Source organism: Arabidopsis thaliana, chromosome 5 (genome assembly GCF_000001735.4).
Source record: "Arabidopsis thaliana chromosome 5, partial sequence".
Classification (NCBI taxonomy): domain Eukaryota; kingdom Viridiplantae; phylum Streptophyta; class Magnoliopsida; order Brassicales; family Brassicaceae; genus Arabidopsis; species Arabidopsis thaliana.
The window spans coordinates 17,637,343-17,651,302 of record NC_003076.8 but is presented as its reverse complement, the minus strand read 5'-3'; the positions used below and the strand labels follow the sequence as shown (position 1 = coordinate 17,651,302).

General features: G+C 34.6%; 2 protein-coding genes across 5 annotated transcripts; both read left to right on the top strand.

The window, feature by feature from the left end:
- Positions 1-927: 927 nt before the first annotated feature.
- Positions 928-2,727, top strand: YUC5 (Flavin-binding monooxygenase family protein). Its single transcript, NM_123756.2, has one exon. The coding sequence runs from the start codon at positions 1,172-1,174 to the stop codon at positions 2,444-2,446; it is 1,275 nt and encodes a 424-aa protein (NP_199202.1). The 5' UTR covers positions 928-1,171; the 3' UTR covers positions 2,447-2,727.
- Positions 2,728-7,320: 4,593 nt separating this feature from the next.
- TRM21 (methyl-coenzyme M reductase II subunit gamma, putative (DUF3741)) lies at positions 7,321-11,527 on the top strand. Of its 4 annotated transcripts, none has more exons than NM_001344510.1 (6): positions 7,321-8,374; positions 8,444-8,581; positions 8,665-8,708; positions 8,804-10,312; positions 10,413-10,566; positions 10,652-11,515. In NM_001344510.1, exons 2-6 carry the CDS (start codon positions 8,455-8,457, stop codon positions 11,326-11,328), a joined length of 2,511 nt encoding a protein of 836 aa, NP_001332580.1. In that variant the 5' UTR covers positions 7,321-8,374; positions 8,444-8,454; the 3' UTR covers positions 11,329-11,515. The 4 variants fall into 4 exon arrangements, with proteins under 4 accessions (NP_001332580.1, NP_001332578.1, NP_199201.1 ...); NM_123755.4 differs by having other exon boundaries at positions 7,323-7,854; positions 10,652-11,527; NM_001344508.1 differs by having other exon boundaries at positions 7,323-8,230; positions 10,652-11,527.
- Positions 11,528-13,960: the final 2,433 nt, after the last annotated feature.

Sequence of the window (13,960 nt, the reverse complement as noted above, 5' to 3'; positions counted from 1 at the left end):
CCATTCTTACTCCAAACCAATTATCGATGGACCAAAACATGTAAATGCATCACCTAGATTATCAAACCCCTAAATGGTGAACTTGAACGAGATAAACTCTAGAATACAACATAAACTTGGTTAATTTGAATTTAAAGTTAACAAAAAAAAAATTGTAAACAAATTTATAATTATAGGTTTACTCTAAATAGCTCAAAAAATAATAATTAAGCCTAAAATTGGCTTTTGATCTAGTTTATAACATACCTACTAAAATTTCATCTGATTTTCTGTTTATCCTACGAGAGTGCCAGTTTTTGTTTTATGCTATAATGATAACGTCAAAGTATCCACCAAAAGAACACCATAGTACTTGTATTTCTATTGATTTTATTTTTTGTTCCCTACTATTAACACTTGTAAAAATATGTCTATATATCTATATGACAAGTAGTTTTCCCAATCCAGTTATATTCTCCAAAAGCCATCTCTACAAGCTCATGGGTGAATTTGGATGATGTACATATCATTATCATTTGGACCATATGATCAGAAGAATTTGGATGATATGAATATCATTATGATTGGTCCATTGTGCCCAGTTGATTACCCTTTCACATCTTTAAATTTTGAAACTATATCTTTGTAATATTCAAAGCTATTTAATCAGTAAGTACAATCTCAATATATACCATAAAGCAATTATATTATAATCATCACCAACTAATTAATACTATTAAAACGGACTCTAATCAAAGTCCCATCAGAGACTTTGGAAGAAAAGAATCGAATGATTCCATAAGGAAAAAAGCTTTAAAATAACTTAAACTATTTCGCATTTTTAGCTAAAGCATATGATTAAATGGGAAACCTAAATAAATTATTACACACACTTATTGAAGAACTTTTGCATTTATTAAATTGATTAAAAATTAGCCTTAGAACGCGCTAATCACAAGATCACATGCAAGTTCCTCTTACTTCGTCCACTATATAAACACATCCACCATTACTTCTTCCTCCAAACACATTCCAAAGCATCTCATTCCTCTATCAACAAACAAACAAAAAAAAAGCTTATTCAATTTCACTACCTATTCTTTTGATTCGATCAAAATCATCTTCTAAAGATACCTAAACTATTCCATTTTCACTACTTGTAATCTTGATTCGATCAAACTCACCCCTAAAGATGGAGAACATGTTTAGGCTCATGGGAAGTGAAGATTCCTCCGACAGAAGACGGTGCATTTGGGTTAACGGTCCTGTAATCGTCGGAGCCGGGCCATCGGGGCTAGCCACGGCAGCCTGCCTCCGCGAGGAAGGTGTTCCCTTTGTGGTATTGGAGAGAGCAGATTGCATAGCTTCACTATGGCAAAAACGAACTTACGATAGAATCAAACTTCATTTACCAAAGAAAGTTTGTCAATTACCCAAAATGCCCTTCCCGGAAGACTACCCGGAATATCCAACAAAACGACAGTTCATCGAGTACCTTGAGTCCTACGCAAACAAATTCGAAATTACTCCTCAGTTCAACGAGTGTGTCCAGTCTGCTCGATACGACGAGACAAGTGGTCTCTGGCGCATCAAGACAACATCTTCCTCTTCCTCGGGGTCGGAGATGGAATATATCTGCCGGTGGTTAGTGGTGGCGACGGGAGAAAACGCGGAGAAAGTTGTTCCAGAGATCGATGGGCTCACAACGGAGTTTGAAGGCGAGGTGATCCACTCGTGTGAGTACAAATCCGGCGAGAAATACAGAGGAAAGAGTGTTCTTGTCGTCGGATGTGGAAACTCCGGCATGGAAGTCTCTCTTGATCTCGCAAATCACAATGCTAATGCATCCATGGTTGTTCGTAGCTCGGTTCATGTGTTACCAAGAGAGATTTTAGGCAAATCTAGTTTTGAAATCTCCATGATGTTGATGAAGTGGTTTCCTCTGTGGCTAGTAGACAAGATTCTACTGATTCTTGCATGGCTGATTTTAGGAAATTTGACAAAGTATGGCCTAAAGAGGCCCACGATGGGCCCAATGGAGCTCAAGATTGTTTCAGGTAAGACTCCAGTTCTAGACATCGGAGCTATGGAGAAAATCAAATCCGGTGAAGTAGAAATCGTCCCGGGAATTAAACGGTTCTCTCGTAGTCACGTGGAGCTAGTAGACGGTCAGAGATTAGATCTCGATGCGGTGGTTCTGGCCACGGGTTACCGTAGCAACGTCCCATCATGGCTCCAAGAAAATGATCTGTTTTCGAAAAACGGGTTCCCGAAATCGCCGTTTCCAAACGCGTGGAAAGGGAAATCGGGACTTTACGCGGCTGGATTCACAAGGAAAGGATTGGCTGGAGCATCAGCAGACGCCGTTAACATCGCTCAAGATATTGGAAACGTGTGGAGAGAAGAAACCAAACGACAGAAAATGAGAACACGAGTGGGTCACCGCAGATGCATTTCAGTTGCTTAGGGCTCAAGTTAGGGCTCATACCATTATTTATTTTATTTTACCAAAGAGTGTTTATTCATTATTTCATTTTTTTTTGTAAACAAAGTATAAAGATACAAAGAGAGCCCTCTCCTGAAGACCCAACGGTGTTGTTTTTGAAGGCTGATTGGGCGTTTTGTATAACTTAGGATGACGTGGCATTTCTCTTCATTATTATTTTCTCTTCTGTTTTTCACTTTTTTAAAAAATCTATGTAATAATAAAAGATTCATACTCATAATTAAATGTCCTTTTCTTTTTAACATCTTCGACTAATCAAATTAAATTTCCTTTATTTGAGTTTTTTTCCTGCAAAATAAGTATTTTTTGGGGTAAAATACGACATGTAAGTCGTAACATGAATATTAAGTGAATATAGAAAGAAATTCTGAGACCTTAATCAAACTTGACGAGATCTCAAAGGCCCAAATATTTGGCCCACTTAAAAAGCTAAACTATGTAAGCCTTTTTAATCAACGTTGTAATGAAATTCAACGTTGTAATGAAATTCTTAACCAAATTATATTAGTAAGATTTCGTTTTGTTTATGTAGTTGACAAAAAAAAAAGAGATTTCGATTTTTGTTTTTACAATTCCTGCAAATGATAAGATAATTCCATCAGAAAAAATAGAAAACTTACATTATCCTTTTAACAAAATAAAAGGAAACATACTTTATCAAGAAAAAAAAGGAAACATAAAAGGCTATATAAGTAGACCCTATAACACTATTGAATCCCTCAGTTTTCACAAATCCTCGGTTTAGTAGTAACAAAACCTTTACTATTAGAAAAAGAGAGAGACAGAAGAAAAAGATTAACATATTTCAGTTTTAGAAGAAGAAGATGACGTTGGAAAGCGAGAATTGGATCTATGAAACAGTATGGGATAGAGAAGGAAATCCAAAGAAGTCGTCAACATGTGATTTAGAGGTAACTTCAGAGAAATTGAGTGCTGACTTTTTATCGAGTCAAGAAGATGATTATAAACGACGTCGTTGTGTCTATCTAATGAGCTACAAGTTAAAACAAGCCAAATCTGATAGAGATCTACATCGTCAAGAATCAATAGCTCGTAAGTTTTTGTTTAAGTTGAAGAAACTCGTTCGTTCTGAGTGACGTCGTCGATCGTTATAGTGCGATCGTATCTTAATGACTAGCTAGGGTTCGAATACTTAGAGAAAACCTTTGATGAGAGTATGGTTTGTTAGTTTTATTTAAACATAACTATTTTGATCGATTAGGTTTTGCTCTTTCCTTCTTCCTCTCTTTTTTTTTTTCCGTTTTGGTTTTAATGTTATTGACCAAATTAAGTTTTAAGCTTATATGGATTTGATTTAGAATTGTGTTTTTCGTTTTCGTTTTGCCATAATCATCATGTACGTACTTAGCCCTTTAAAATCATGGGTTTGAATAAAAATTTTAAGCCTGCGATTTCACGTTACAATTGATATCAATCCAATAGACGGAGTTTGTCACCTCTGCATTCAATGAAAAACAGTTTATATATGGGCGATAATGACTATTATTAGGCGTTAATGTTCGAGTAACACTTAACTAATTAATGAGAAAAGATTAATTACGACGATATTGACAATTCTTCGTTAATCGAATGTTCGAGTAAATTGAATGTTAGGTATAAATTGATGAAAAAAATCAAATGTTCGAGTAAGACCAAATAAAATCATATTTGTTTTAATCAAACTAAAAATTATTTGAGCTTTTATTGGTTTGCATCGATTTAATTCTAGTGTTAGAAAGTTAGTGAAAGTTGTAAATACGGAGGAGATTAGGCTTTTGTATTTCACCACATGCGTTGGGCCTTTTTAGGGGGTTTATAAGAAAACAAATGATAGCTTAAGGCCCAACGCATTACAAAATCCAGTCCACCATGGATGATCAGAATTAAGTATTGTGTAACAAAGTTACGATATTGATCAAAAACATGTCAAGGAGATCACGAATTAACATTTTTGTTTTGGGTGCGGCCACACAGGAAGAAAATCATGTGACTCGATAACGTCAAATAAAGTCAAAGATCAAATGAAGCAACCAAAAAAGTCAATAATCGAAGAGATACAAGAAGAAGGAAGCTTCAACGGAAGCAAGTGTTTCTTAACATCTAACCCCCAAGAAAAGCCAACATAAAATGTCCTAAACTCTCAATTACTCTTCAACTCTGAACCTTTCTTTTTATAGAAATCGATTTTGTATAATAATGTTTGTTAAAAAAATATATGAAGACTAGAACCTTAAGAGCATCTCTATTGCATATAAAAGGAGAGGGTCTTTAGCTATATTAAAAAATTATAATTATAAGATATGAATAATTAAATATAAAAAGGTCTTTAAATTTGAGACATCTCTCTCCAAAATGTTTCTATAAAGACATTTGAGACATTGTGTCTTAAATATAAAAATACCCAAACATTAAAATATTATACTTTCTTTTACATATTGTATTTATATTATGGGAAGACCTCCTCATGTGATGTTGGATGGAGTTGGTCTAACCTGCAAATATCGGTTCAGAAATGAACAAAGATTTGGCGGAAAAAAAAACAAAATTTGAACAAGGATAGGTAAATGGTTGTACTAGTATCATCTATATGATCGTATTTAGATTCAAACTCGCAAAAATGCATGTAAACAGTTCATAAAAGAAAATGATTCAAAATGTGAGTCTATAGATTTTAACTAGTTATATAAAATTACATTAATAGGCCAATATAGAGTTTTAACCGAACTATTACCTACATAGTAGATGTGTTATTAACACAATTGGAGACTAATTAATACACAAACATTTCAAACGTTAAAAGTTACAACTTACAACTATACAAAGCAACATAATTAGCATCAAATCTTTGTGCCAGCAAAGAGAATTTTACCTTTTGATATTAGTTTAATAATTCCTACCTTTTAAATATAAATAATTTGCTGACAAAAGAATATACAAATAAAATTAAACATATGATTCTTGGCAGAATAACGTATTGTTGCTGCGGAGGCATGAATGAATGAATCAATGATAGACGAAAACATATAGTATAAGCTACATAGTTGAAAATTAATACTTTAATAGATTAAAAAAAAATTAACAACATATCATGCGTGAGGGGATGGTGGGTTTATTTTATAAAAATGCAAATGTTTTATTAAAACTAAAACAACAACACATTCTAGTTTCTACAACATATATCATCCCGTAATTCAGAGCTAAACATAACTCTCAGTTTTGCTCATAATGAAATAATTTTGCTAGTAAAACAGAAAATATCTATGTTTCATAAACCATCGTTTATCGTTATCGTTTTCACACAGGTTAGAAAACTATTTGAATTTATATAAATGTTCATACTTTGATTAGTTTTAGATTTTTTTTTTTTTTAAGTGTATGTTAGTAAAAGTCATCCTTTTTCTTTTCTTTTTGATAAAAGTTGTTAAAGTGATTTAGCGACGAAGCACTTTGATACCATATCGAATTAAATTACAGAAGAAAAACGTTTTACTTATTCTATTATTCAATTCAACTAAGAGGGTTTCATTTTGGTTTACACATTACACTGGTTAGTTAATTGCTACTCAAATTTGATAATAACATGGTTTACTTAAACCAAACACTCTTTAACTAACAGAAATAATAAACAAAGATTGAGGAGTGTTTCCCTCCTAGTTTTAGACTTTTTTCGGATAGCAAAGCCATGAACTTTGCGAAAAAGGCTACAATGATTGAAGAGTATTTGGTATTTACAGATATTACATTAATATAATAAATGATAAGAAATTATTAATATGAAATAATGTAGTCTTTATTAGGCAAGTTGTTATACTTATTCCTAGATAGTTACTCTATGCGGTAGGCCAATAAATTTAAATTATTAATGATTTCTCTAACTCTGAACCCTATCAAATAAATTCCAACCCCATCAGAACTCAGAAGCACAAAGTTTCCCTATCCAAAGTAAATAGGTCACACAACTAATGAAATCTTTTACAGAACTGTCGAATCATGATAGCATCCGTTCATAATTATTATTCCATTAACGTATAGTTGAAAGACACTCCCAACTTTCAAATTTTAAATTTTTTGCATGCCTTAATAACCTGGAAATGATTACTGTTATTCTCACTTTTTTTTTGCTACACAATTTTTTTCTCACCTTTCTGGTTTCAATCTTTTTTTTTTTTTGTCATCCAAAATTAATTAGAGCTCAAAATATTCATTCCTGAGGAATGATGTTTACATAAGTGATATGATGCGGTTAGACACGAACTTTACGCGCCAAATTATCCGCTTTGACATTTGCACTATGAGAAATTAAAGATAAAGAAAAATTTGAAAATTCTTTCTTGTCACTCTGCAATTCCTCCAAATACACTGAGAAGACCGGCCATTCGGTTGGGAAAGACACCATCTTCACCAGATCCGAACAGTATGTGAGAAACACAACATCTTGATTTTCGGCGGCAATCATGCAATAAAAGTATAAAAAATAATAATAACTTCGATCGTTGTTGTTTTAAATTAGTAAACTATAGTTTTTTATTTATTTTATTTTTGCTAAACAACCCTACATGATTTAAAAGCAATATTATAGTTTTGGTTTCTACAATATTTATAGACAGAATAAGGGGTCCAAATAATTCTTTCCACATTCATAACTAAAAATTTTAATTAATAAAATAGAGTTAAGAGTTTGACTATATATAATTTTTAAATCAACAAATATGTAAGAGTAATATAAATATTTTTTCCCTCCAATGACAGCCAGAATTGAGTCATTTTGATAACTCACAAATGGTAAAAATCATTATATGTAAATACTTATTCAAATAGAACGTATAATTAAGGAATTCCGAATATTTCAATATGACTAATCAAGTAAAAAGGATTACAAGACATTAATTATGTTAATCACCCATAGTATAAAATTCTCCGACATTATTAATTCCTAGTATTAATTAATGATTAAAACACAAACCTTGTAATAATAATAGAGACGCGTTTAGAAAGAAGAAGAAGAAAACCTAACTCCGTTGTGTAGTTCCGAAGTCGTAACCTGCTCCATTATCTATGGACAACACACCAATCCTCTCTTCTCTCTCCTTTTATATATGTCATCCACTTCCGTACCTGTCGTCTCTAATTAATCGCATTTAATAAACGCGTCTCAAGTCCGACATTGCGTCGGTGTTGTCACCATAATCTTCTTCTTGACTCTATATCGAAAAAAGCTTCCAACTTTATCTCGTTAACCGAAACTCCGGCGACAAAGCTTCTACCTTTATGTTCTAAAATCGAAACTCCGGCGATAAAGCTTCTATTTTAATTTGTAAATTGAACTTCCGGCTGAATTTTAACCGGAGTATGTAGATTCCGGCACACAGGTGTTTATCTTTCTCTTACTGTATTTGTCCGTTACTGTTACATTTCTTTATTGCGTTAATCAAAATTCCGGCGATAAAGTTTGTACCTTTCGCCGGAGAATGCAGATTCCGGCAGACTGGTCTTTGTCTCTCTGTTTTTTTGCAGTCTTTGTCAGTTGAAACGCCGTCGTTTTTTGGTGAAATTACTTTTACAGTTCTTTTAGCGAAATGTTTGGTGAAGAAAGAAAGCAGAAGACTTTAATTTTGCGATCGCTTTCTCTTATAACGTTTTCTGCGTTGTTTTTCGCCCAACTTGCCTTTTTTTCTCTCTCTGTTCTTATGGTGTCGGTAACGCAGTTTCTGCGTTTGCGTTTGTAAACGTTACTGGAAGTTTAGTGTATGTGTATCTCTTTGTGATTGATACGAAGTTTGATTAATAAATGCTTCTGATTTGATGAATATTTGGTTGCTCTTAATTTTCAAGATTCTTTCTTTATTTCCCAAGATTTTGTTTCCTTTCAAAGTCCAAGTAAAATATTCAGTAAGGTTTTCTTTTCTTAAATCCGAAATTTGATTGAGAAAAATCTCTTCTGATTTTGTGATGTTTCAGGCTTTGAAGAAATGAATAAGCAACGAAGAAGAAACGTTCAGGCTCATGGATGTTTGGCTCGGATGGTGAATCTGTTTGATTTTGGAACTGTTGGTAATGGAAAGAAACTGCTCACTGAGAAACCCCATTTTGATCATGGTTAGCTTTCTTCTATCTCTATTTGAAGTTTAGATCTTTATGGCACTTGATGTTAATGATGATGATGATGATGGGGTTCACAGGGTCTATCAAGGGGAATCAATTTGATCAGATAGAAGATAAAGTTGTGAGTTTTAAAACCTGTAAAGACAATTGCTTTCACTGATTGTTTTCTGTTTATGTAATGAGAAAGTGTTAATCTTTTGTTTATTGTGACTGTAGGATGTGAGGAATGGTGGAGTCAATGGAACACCAATGAAGATGCTTTTAGAACAGGAAATGTCGAAAGAAATGGAAGTTAAGCTAAGTTCGACAAATTTGGTTGCTAAGTTGATGGGTCTTGATTCGTTTCCTCAGACACAATCTGCTCCTAGGAGTTATAGTTCAAAGCCTCGTCTAAAGAGGTCGTTAAGTCACGGGGAATATAAAAATGTCTATGAGATATGGCAGAAAGAGGGGGAACTAAGTAGTAATGGTGTGGAGGGATTAAGCAAGAAGAAGATGGACATTGTCCGTGAAAAGTTCTTGGAAGCGAAGCGTTTGGTTACAGACGATGAACTTCGACATTCTAAGGAGTTTCAAGAAGCTATGGAAGTTTTGAGTTCGAATAAGGAGTTGTTCCTCGAGTTTTTGCAGGAGTCGAATAACTTCTTCTCTCATCATCTCCACAGTTTCCAGTCCACAGATCCACCAACCTCAGAGAAGTCTAAGCGGATCACTATTTTGAAGCCTTCAAAGACCGTTGCTGATGAAAAGTTTGGAAATGAACCAGCCATTGAATCTTCGAGAGACGGAAGTAAGAGTGGCAAGGGTCTTGATTTTTTCAAATGGCCGGTTGAAGAAGAATATCCGACAAAGCAATCAACTCGAATAGTTGTTCTGAAACCTAACGGTCAAGTCACAAAGGCTTCATCATGTCCAACCTCTCCAAGAGGTTTTGAGGGGAGAGAGTCAAGAGATGTGGCTAGGAGAGTGAAGAGCCAGATACTTAAGGAAGAAACTTTACAATCTTCTGTCTTTTCCAACGGCTATATATGCGATGATAGTTCTCTTAACGACTACGCAGATTCTGAAATCATGTCACCGGTTTCTAGGCATTCATGGGATTATATAAACAAGTATGATAGCCCTTTTTCTTCTTCGCCTTTTAGCAGAGCCTCGGGTTCTCCAGAGTCATCATCTGTCTGCAGAGAGGCCAAGAAACGGCTTTCTGAAAGATGGGCATTGATGGCAGCAGCCAATGAGAATTTGCAGGAGGCCAAAGTTATTGAAAAGAAAGGCTCTAATATTTCCTTAGGTGATATGCTTGCACTTCCAGATTTAAGAGAAGATCTTATAACTGAAGAAGAAGAAACAAGCAATGGTAATGAACAGGAGGGTCCTAAAGTATCTGCATCTTGCTTTGATGGTAATTTCAGTAGAGAAGAAGGAAAGTTAAAGCCTCCTAAAGGCCTTACACGATCAAAATCTCTCCCTGAATCATCGACAAGTCTTGGTCACAAATCCCTAGATAGTTCCAACAAGAGTAAATCATCCAGAGTTCCAGAGGAGCTGACAAAGTCAAAGAGCTTGAAATGGTCTCTGAAAGGTAAAGTCTCAAACTTTCTTTTCTCAAGGAGCAAGAAAGCCAGTAAGGAGAGATCTTATGAGGAATCCCCTGAAATCTTGGATTCTCGGTGTAACAATGAATATGATGCATCAGTGTCTGCCAGAATCATGACTTCTCGGGAGGTAGTATACTCATATAAACACACATTTACTGATTTCACTCCATTCCTCTGTTGCATTCTTTTATTTACAAACAAGTATTCTTTTTTATGTGTCTCAACAGGGAGGCTTATCAATTACAAAGCCGACCATTTTCGGAAACTCTAGCGAGTGGCGCGATGAGCCTAGTCCCATTTCAGTCCTGGAAACTTCTTTTGATGAGGAGGATGGAATCTTTTTTAATTCCTCTATCTTGAATAGATCATCATCTTCTCTTGGTAAGCTTTCTTTTTAAAGCTTCACACTTTGTTATTTATCCCATTTCATATCAATTCCTTATTAACCTCAATCTTGGATAAACAGAACGGGAGATGAAATCCAACTTATTAGGAAAATCACCTCCCATAGGGTCTATTGGTCGGACCTTATCATTCGATGACTCAACAGTAGCTCGGTGTTACTCATCTAAACGCTCTACTACTTCCGCAAGAGACGAGGAAGAAGACTTGCGCCTCCTTATCAACACACTCTTATCAGCAGCTGATCTCGATGCAATCTCGGACAATCTTTTGTCTAAATGGCATTCCTCAGAGAGCCCACTAGACCCATCTCTGAGAAACAGCTACGCAGACTCAACGGAACAGAAAAGACTCGGATCAAACGTGAAGAATCTAGTGTTTGACCTCGTCAACACGCTGCTCTTGGAGCTAACACCGAGCTATCTTGGACCTCGTAGTAGTCCCATGATCCTCTCTGGTAAGCCATTGGGGGTTTATGTGATAAACAGAATGCAAGAGTGTTTAACGGGTAACGGAAGAGTGGAAGATCGGTGGTGGGATGAAGACGGAGACTTGAGCAGTTTGGCGGTGAATAAAGTGGTGAGGATTGAAGTAGCTGAGATTGGTTCACAGGAGAGTTTGAGATTGGAAATGGATTCCATGGGAGAGGAATTAGAATTGAAGTTGCTGGAGGAGTTAGTGGAGGAGGCTTTGATGGATTTGTCAGAACAATCCAAATTATTCATTCCAAGTATTTGTTAATCATATGTATATTATATGGTTTTATTGTGTGTATAATATGAATCTCGTTCTCTATTTTGGTTTTCTTTTGGGGGTGACTGATAGTGGAAAGTAGTGTTTCATATAGCCTCAATGTTTATATACTAATGTCTCAAGAATCAAGATTGTTCCATACTTTGGGGTTATAACTTATAAATATGGATTTTCCTCAGATTGTTAACTTGAGTAGCTGCATCTTCCTAAGATTGGTGAGATTGTCCTTCTCTTCCTTCTTTCTTTTTTGGCATTTGGTACTTGCATCATGATACAAAAAAAATGGACCAATGTGTATGTGTGAACGCATATTTACTAGTGAATAGGTGTGATTGGTAGACTTTTTGGCCTAAGAAAAAAAGTAATTGGTCTAGGTGGCTTGTCATTGGATTGCTGTATAGCTGCTGAACAGTTATAATTGAAGATTCTGGAATTTGGTTTAGGATCTTGGGCTGGGCTTGCGCTTAGAACAATTTAGAGTACCCTCGAACTCATCCTATCTTTTATTTCATTTCTATCTTTATCCACTTCAGTTTGTGACTTTGTTCTATACTCGTCTTTTGTGCTTGATAGTTGATTCATAGAGTGAATTAAAAAAAAATCATTCTTGATCTTATGAAATTCCTCATCGCATTTACAAAGAGTTTCAATTTGCATTTTCTTTTGGTTACATTGCCAAGTAAAATCTTTCATTACTTTTTCATTTGCCAATATTTATCAGTCGAATGAGAAAAATAGTTTATGTCACTTCGTGTTTTTTTTGTCACTTTTTAGTGGACCGACATGTTCCGCAGATGCTACAAAATACAAACCTTTAGAAATTTTATTAGGCTTTGTTCAAACTTTCTTCAATGGATTTTTAAGGGCTTAATCGTTTAGGTTAATACCTATAGATGGTCCTTTGCCCCATGTCTATACTTCCTTTAAGACACCCCACCATCACTAGACCACCGCTAGGCGCTAGCTTGTCACTATTAATTCCTTTTGGATTTGGCAAAATCCAAAAAGGATCCAAGCTAGTGATGGGATATTCTAGGCCCATCTACATATATAGCTTTTTACTTAGGGTTTGAATGGTTACAGCGGTTGGGGCGGACAAAACCGTCAACGGATCAAACCACTTTTTATTTATCATTCATCAATTATAGTTCTAAGTGATACAGACCAAAAAAATAGAAGAAAACCGCAGCGGACCATCTGCAGACCGTTTTTACGTACAAATAAACTTGGTTTGCAGCGGTTTATTATCCGCTTCAAAAATGAAGTGGACTAGACCGCAAACAAATTAGACCGCTTTATTTGTTGCATCCATTCAAAGCCTTAATATTATCGATTGTCTTTAGGAAAAAGCGTATCCAATTTGTTTATGTTAGTTCAGAAAAATAATAAAACTTGATTAACTATTTTACCCACTTTAATATATTACATTTAGCATCATCTTCATTTTGTTATTAATCAAAGTTATACGTTTAAAATATAAGTTATAAACACAATTTGTTCATATTATTTCAAATCATATACATTGTTTTGTAACTAAGAAAAATTGATGATGAAAAAGATAGCTACCAACACACTCGTACTCGTACATACACAGCTTCTCTGTCTTTTCTATCCTCTCATTACCTCAAAGGAAGGAACAAAAATAGGGATTTTGGGGCCGCTATTTAATTATTGATGCTTATTTGTTCCATATTAGGCAAATGTCACTTTTGTTATTATTATCATAGGAAACCAAAACTAACATGGAGTGACTCTTTGCTCCAGAAAAAAAAAAAAAAAAAACATTGAGTGACTCATTTATCTCGCAGATTACATAAGTTTTTTTTCTTTTTTTTCTTTCAAAAAGTGTTAATAAATTTCTTGAAAAATCTTTTAGTAAAAAAAAAAAAATCTCTTGAAAACCTTCTAATGAGGTCAAAGAGGAGACAAGTGGAGAGTGAGGCCTAAGTTCTCTCAGTTTCTTATGGTCCAAAAATCTGATCTTCAAAATTATCAGAGTTTTGAGATTTTCTTATAAAAATGAATAGCCCATAGTCGACGTGAATCGGTTGACCTGTGTCGGTAATGTTGCATATGGTTGGCGTAAATTGATAATAATGTTCTTGACATGGTCGATGATTTCATTTCGATAATGCAGCTCTTAGTTCGATAATCTTAAGAGTTCTCGCCAAATGTGTGATGGAGTGTACGACATGCTCATTTCATACGTTGGATACGTGTTTAATACATTTTCGAGCATGATTTGTATCCGCATTTTATGACTATGTGTATGACAGAATCGATAAACCAAAATATGAATGCTTTGCTTCCATGTATGTTACTTTGACTCCGATAAATCGTGTATTTTTACTTTTTAGATACCTTGGATCTGCTCCGGCTTACATCTCCCACCGAGTGTTTTGTCTTGTTGGTACATTTACTAATTTTTTGACATTTGTCGACATTCGAAGTTGCTTAGTTTTAAAATGTTGGCACAAAAAACTATCAAAAACGCAAGATGATTTGATCAAGTTCATATTAATTTTTCACAGTATGTATTTAAATTGTGACAAATAAGTACTTTTACGGTTAATTAAAATGTGATATACACTTATGTGTTGAAACTTGAATGTGAACCCGC

Bases quoted from the DNA above. Each gene is read 5' to 3' on its own strand.
- YUC5 (NM_123756.2), top strand. From the start codon at position 1,172: ATGGAGAACATGTTTAGGCTCATGGGAAGTGAAGATTCCTCCGACAGA.
- TRM21 (NM_123755.4), top strand. From the start codon at position 8,455: ATGAATAAGCAACGAAGAAGAAACGTTCAGGCTCATGGATGTTTGGCT. The intron at 8,582-8,664 runs GTTAGCTTTCTT...TGGGGTTCACAG, and splicing joins GAAACCCCATTTTGATCATG to GGTCTATCAAGGGGAATCAA. The intron at 10,313-10,412 runs GTAGTATACTCA...GTGTCTCAACAG, and splicing joins GAATCATGACTTCTCGGGAG to GGAGGCTTATCAATTACAAA.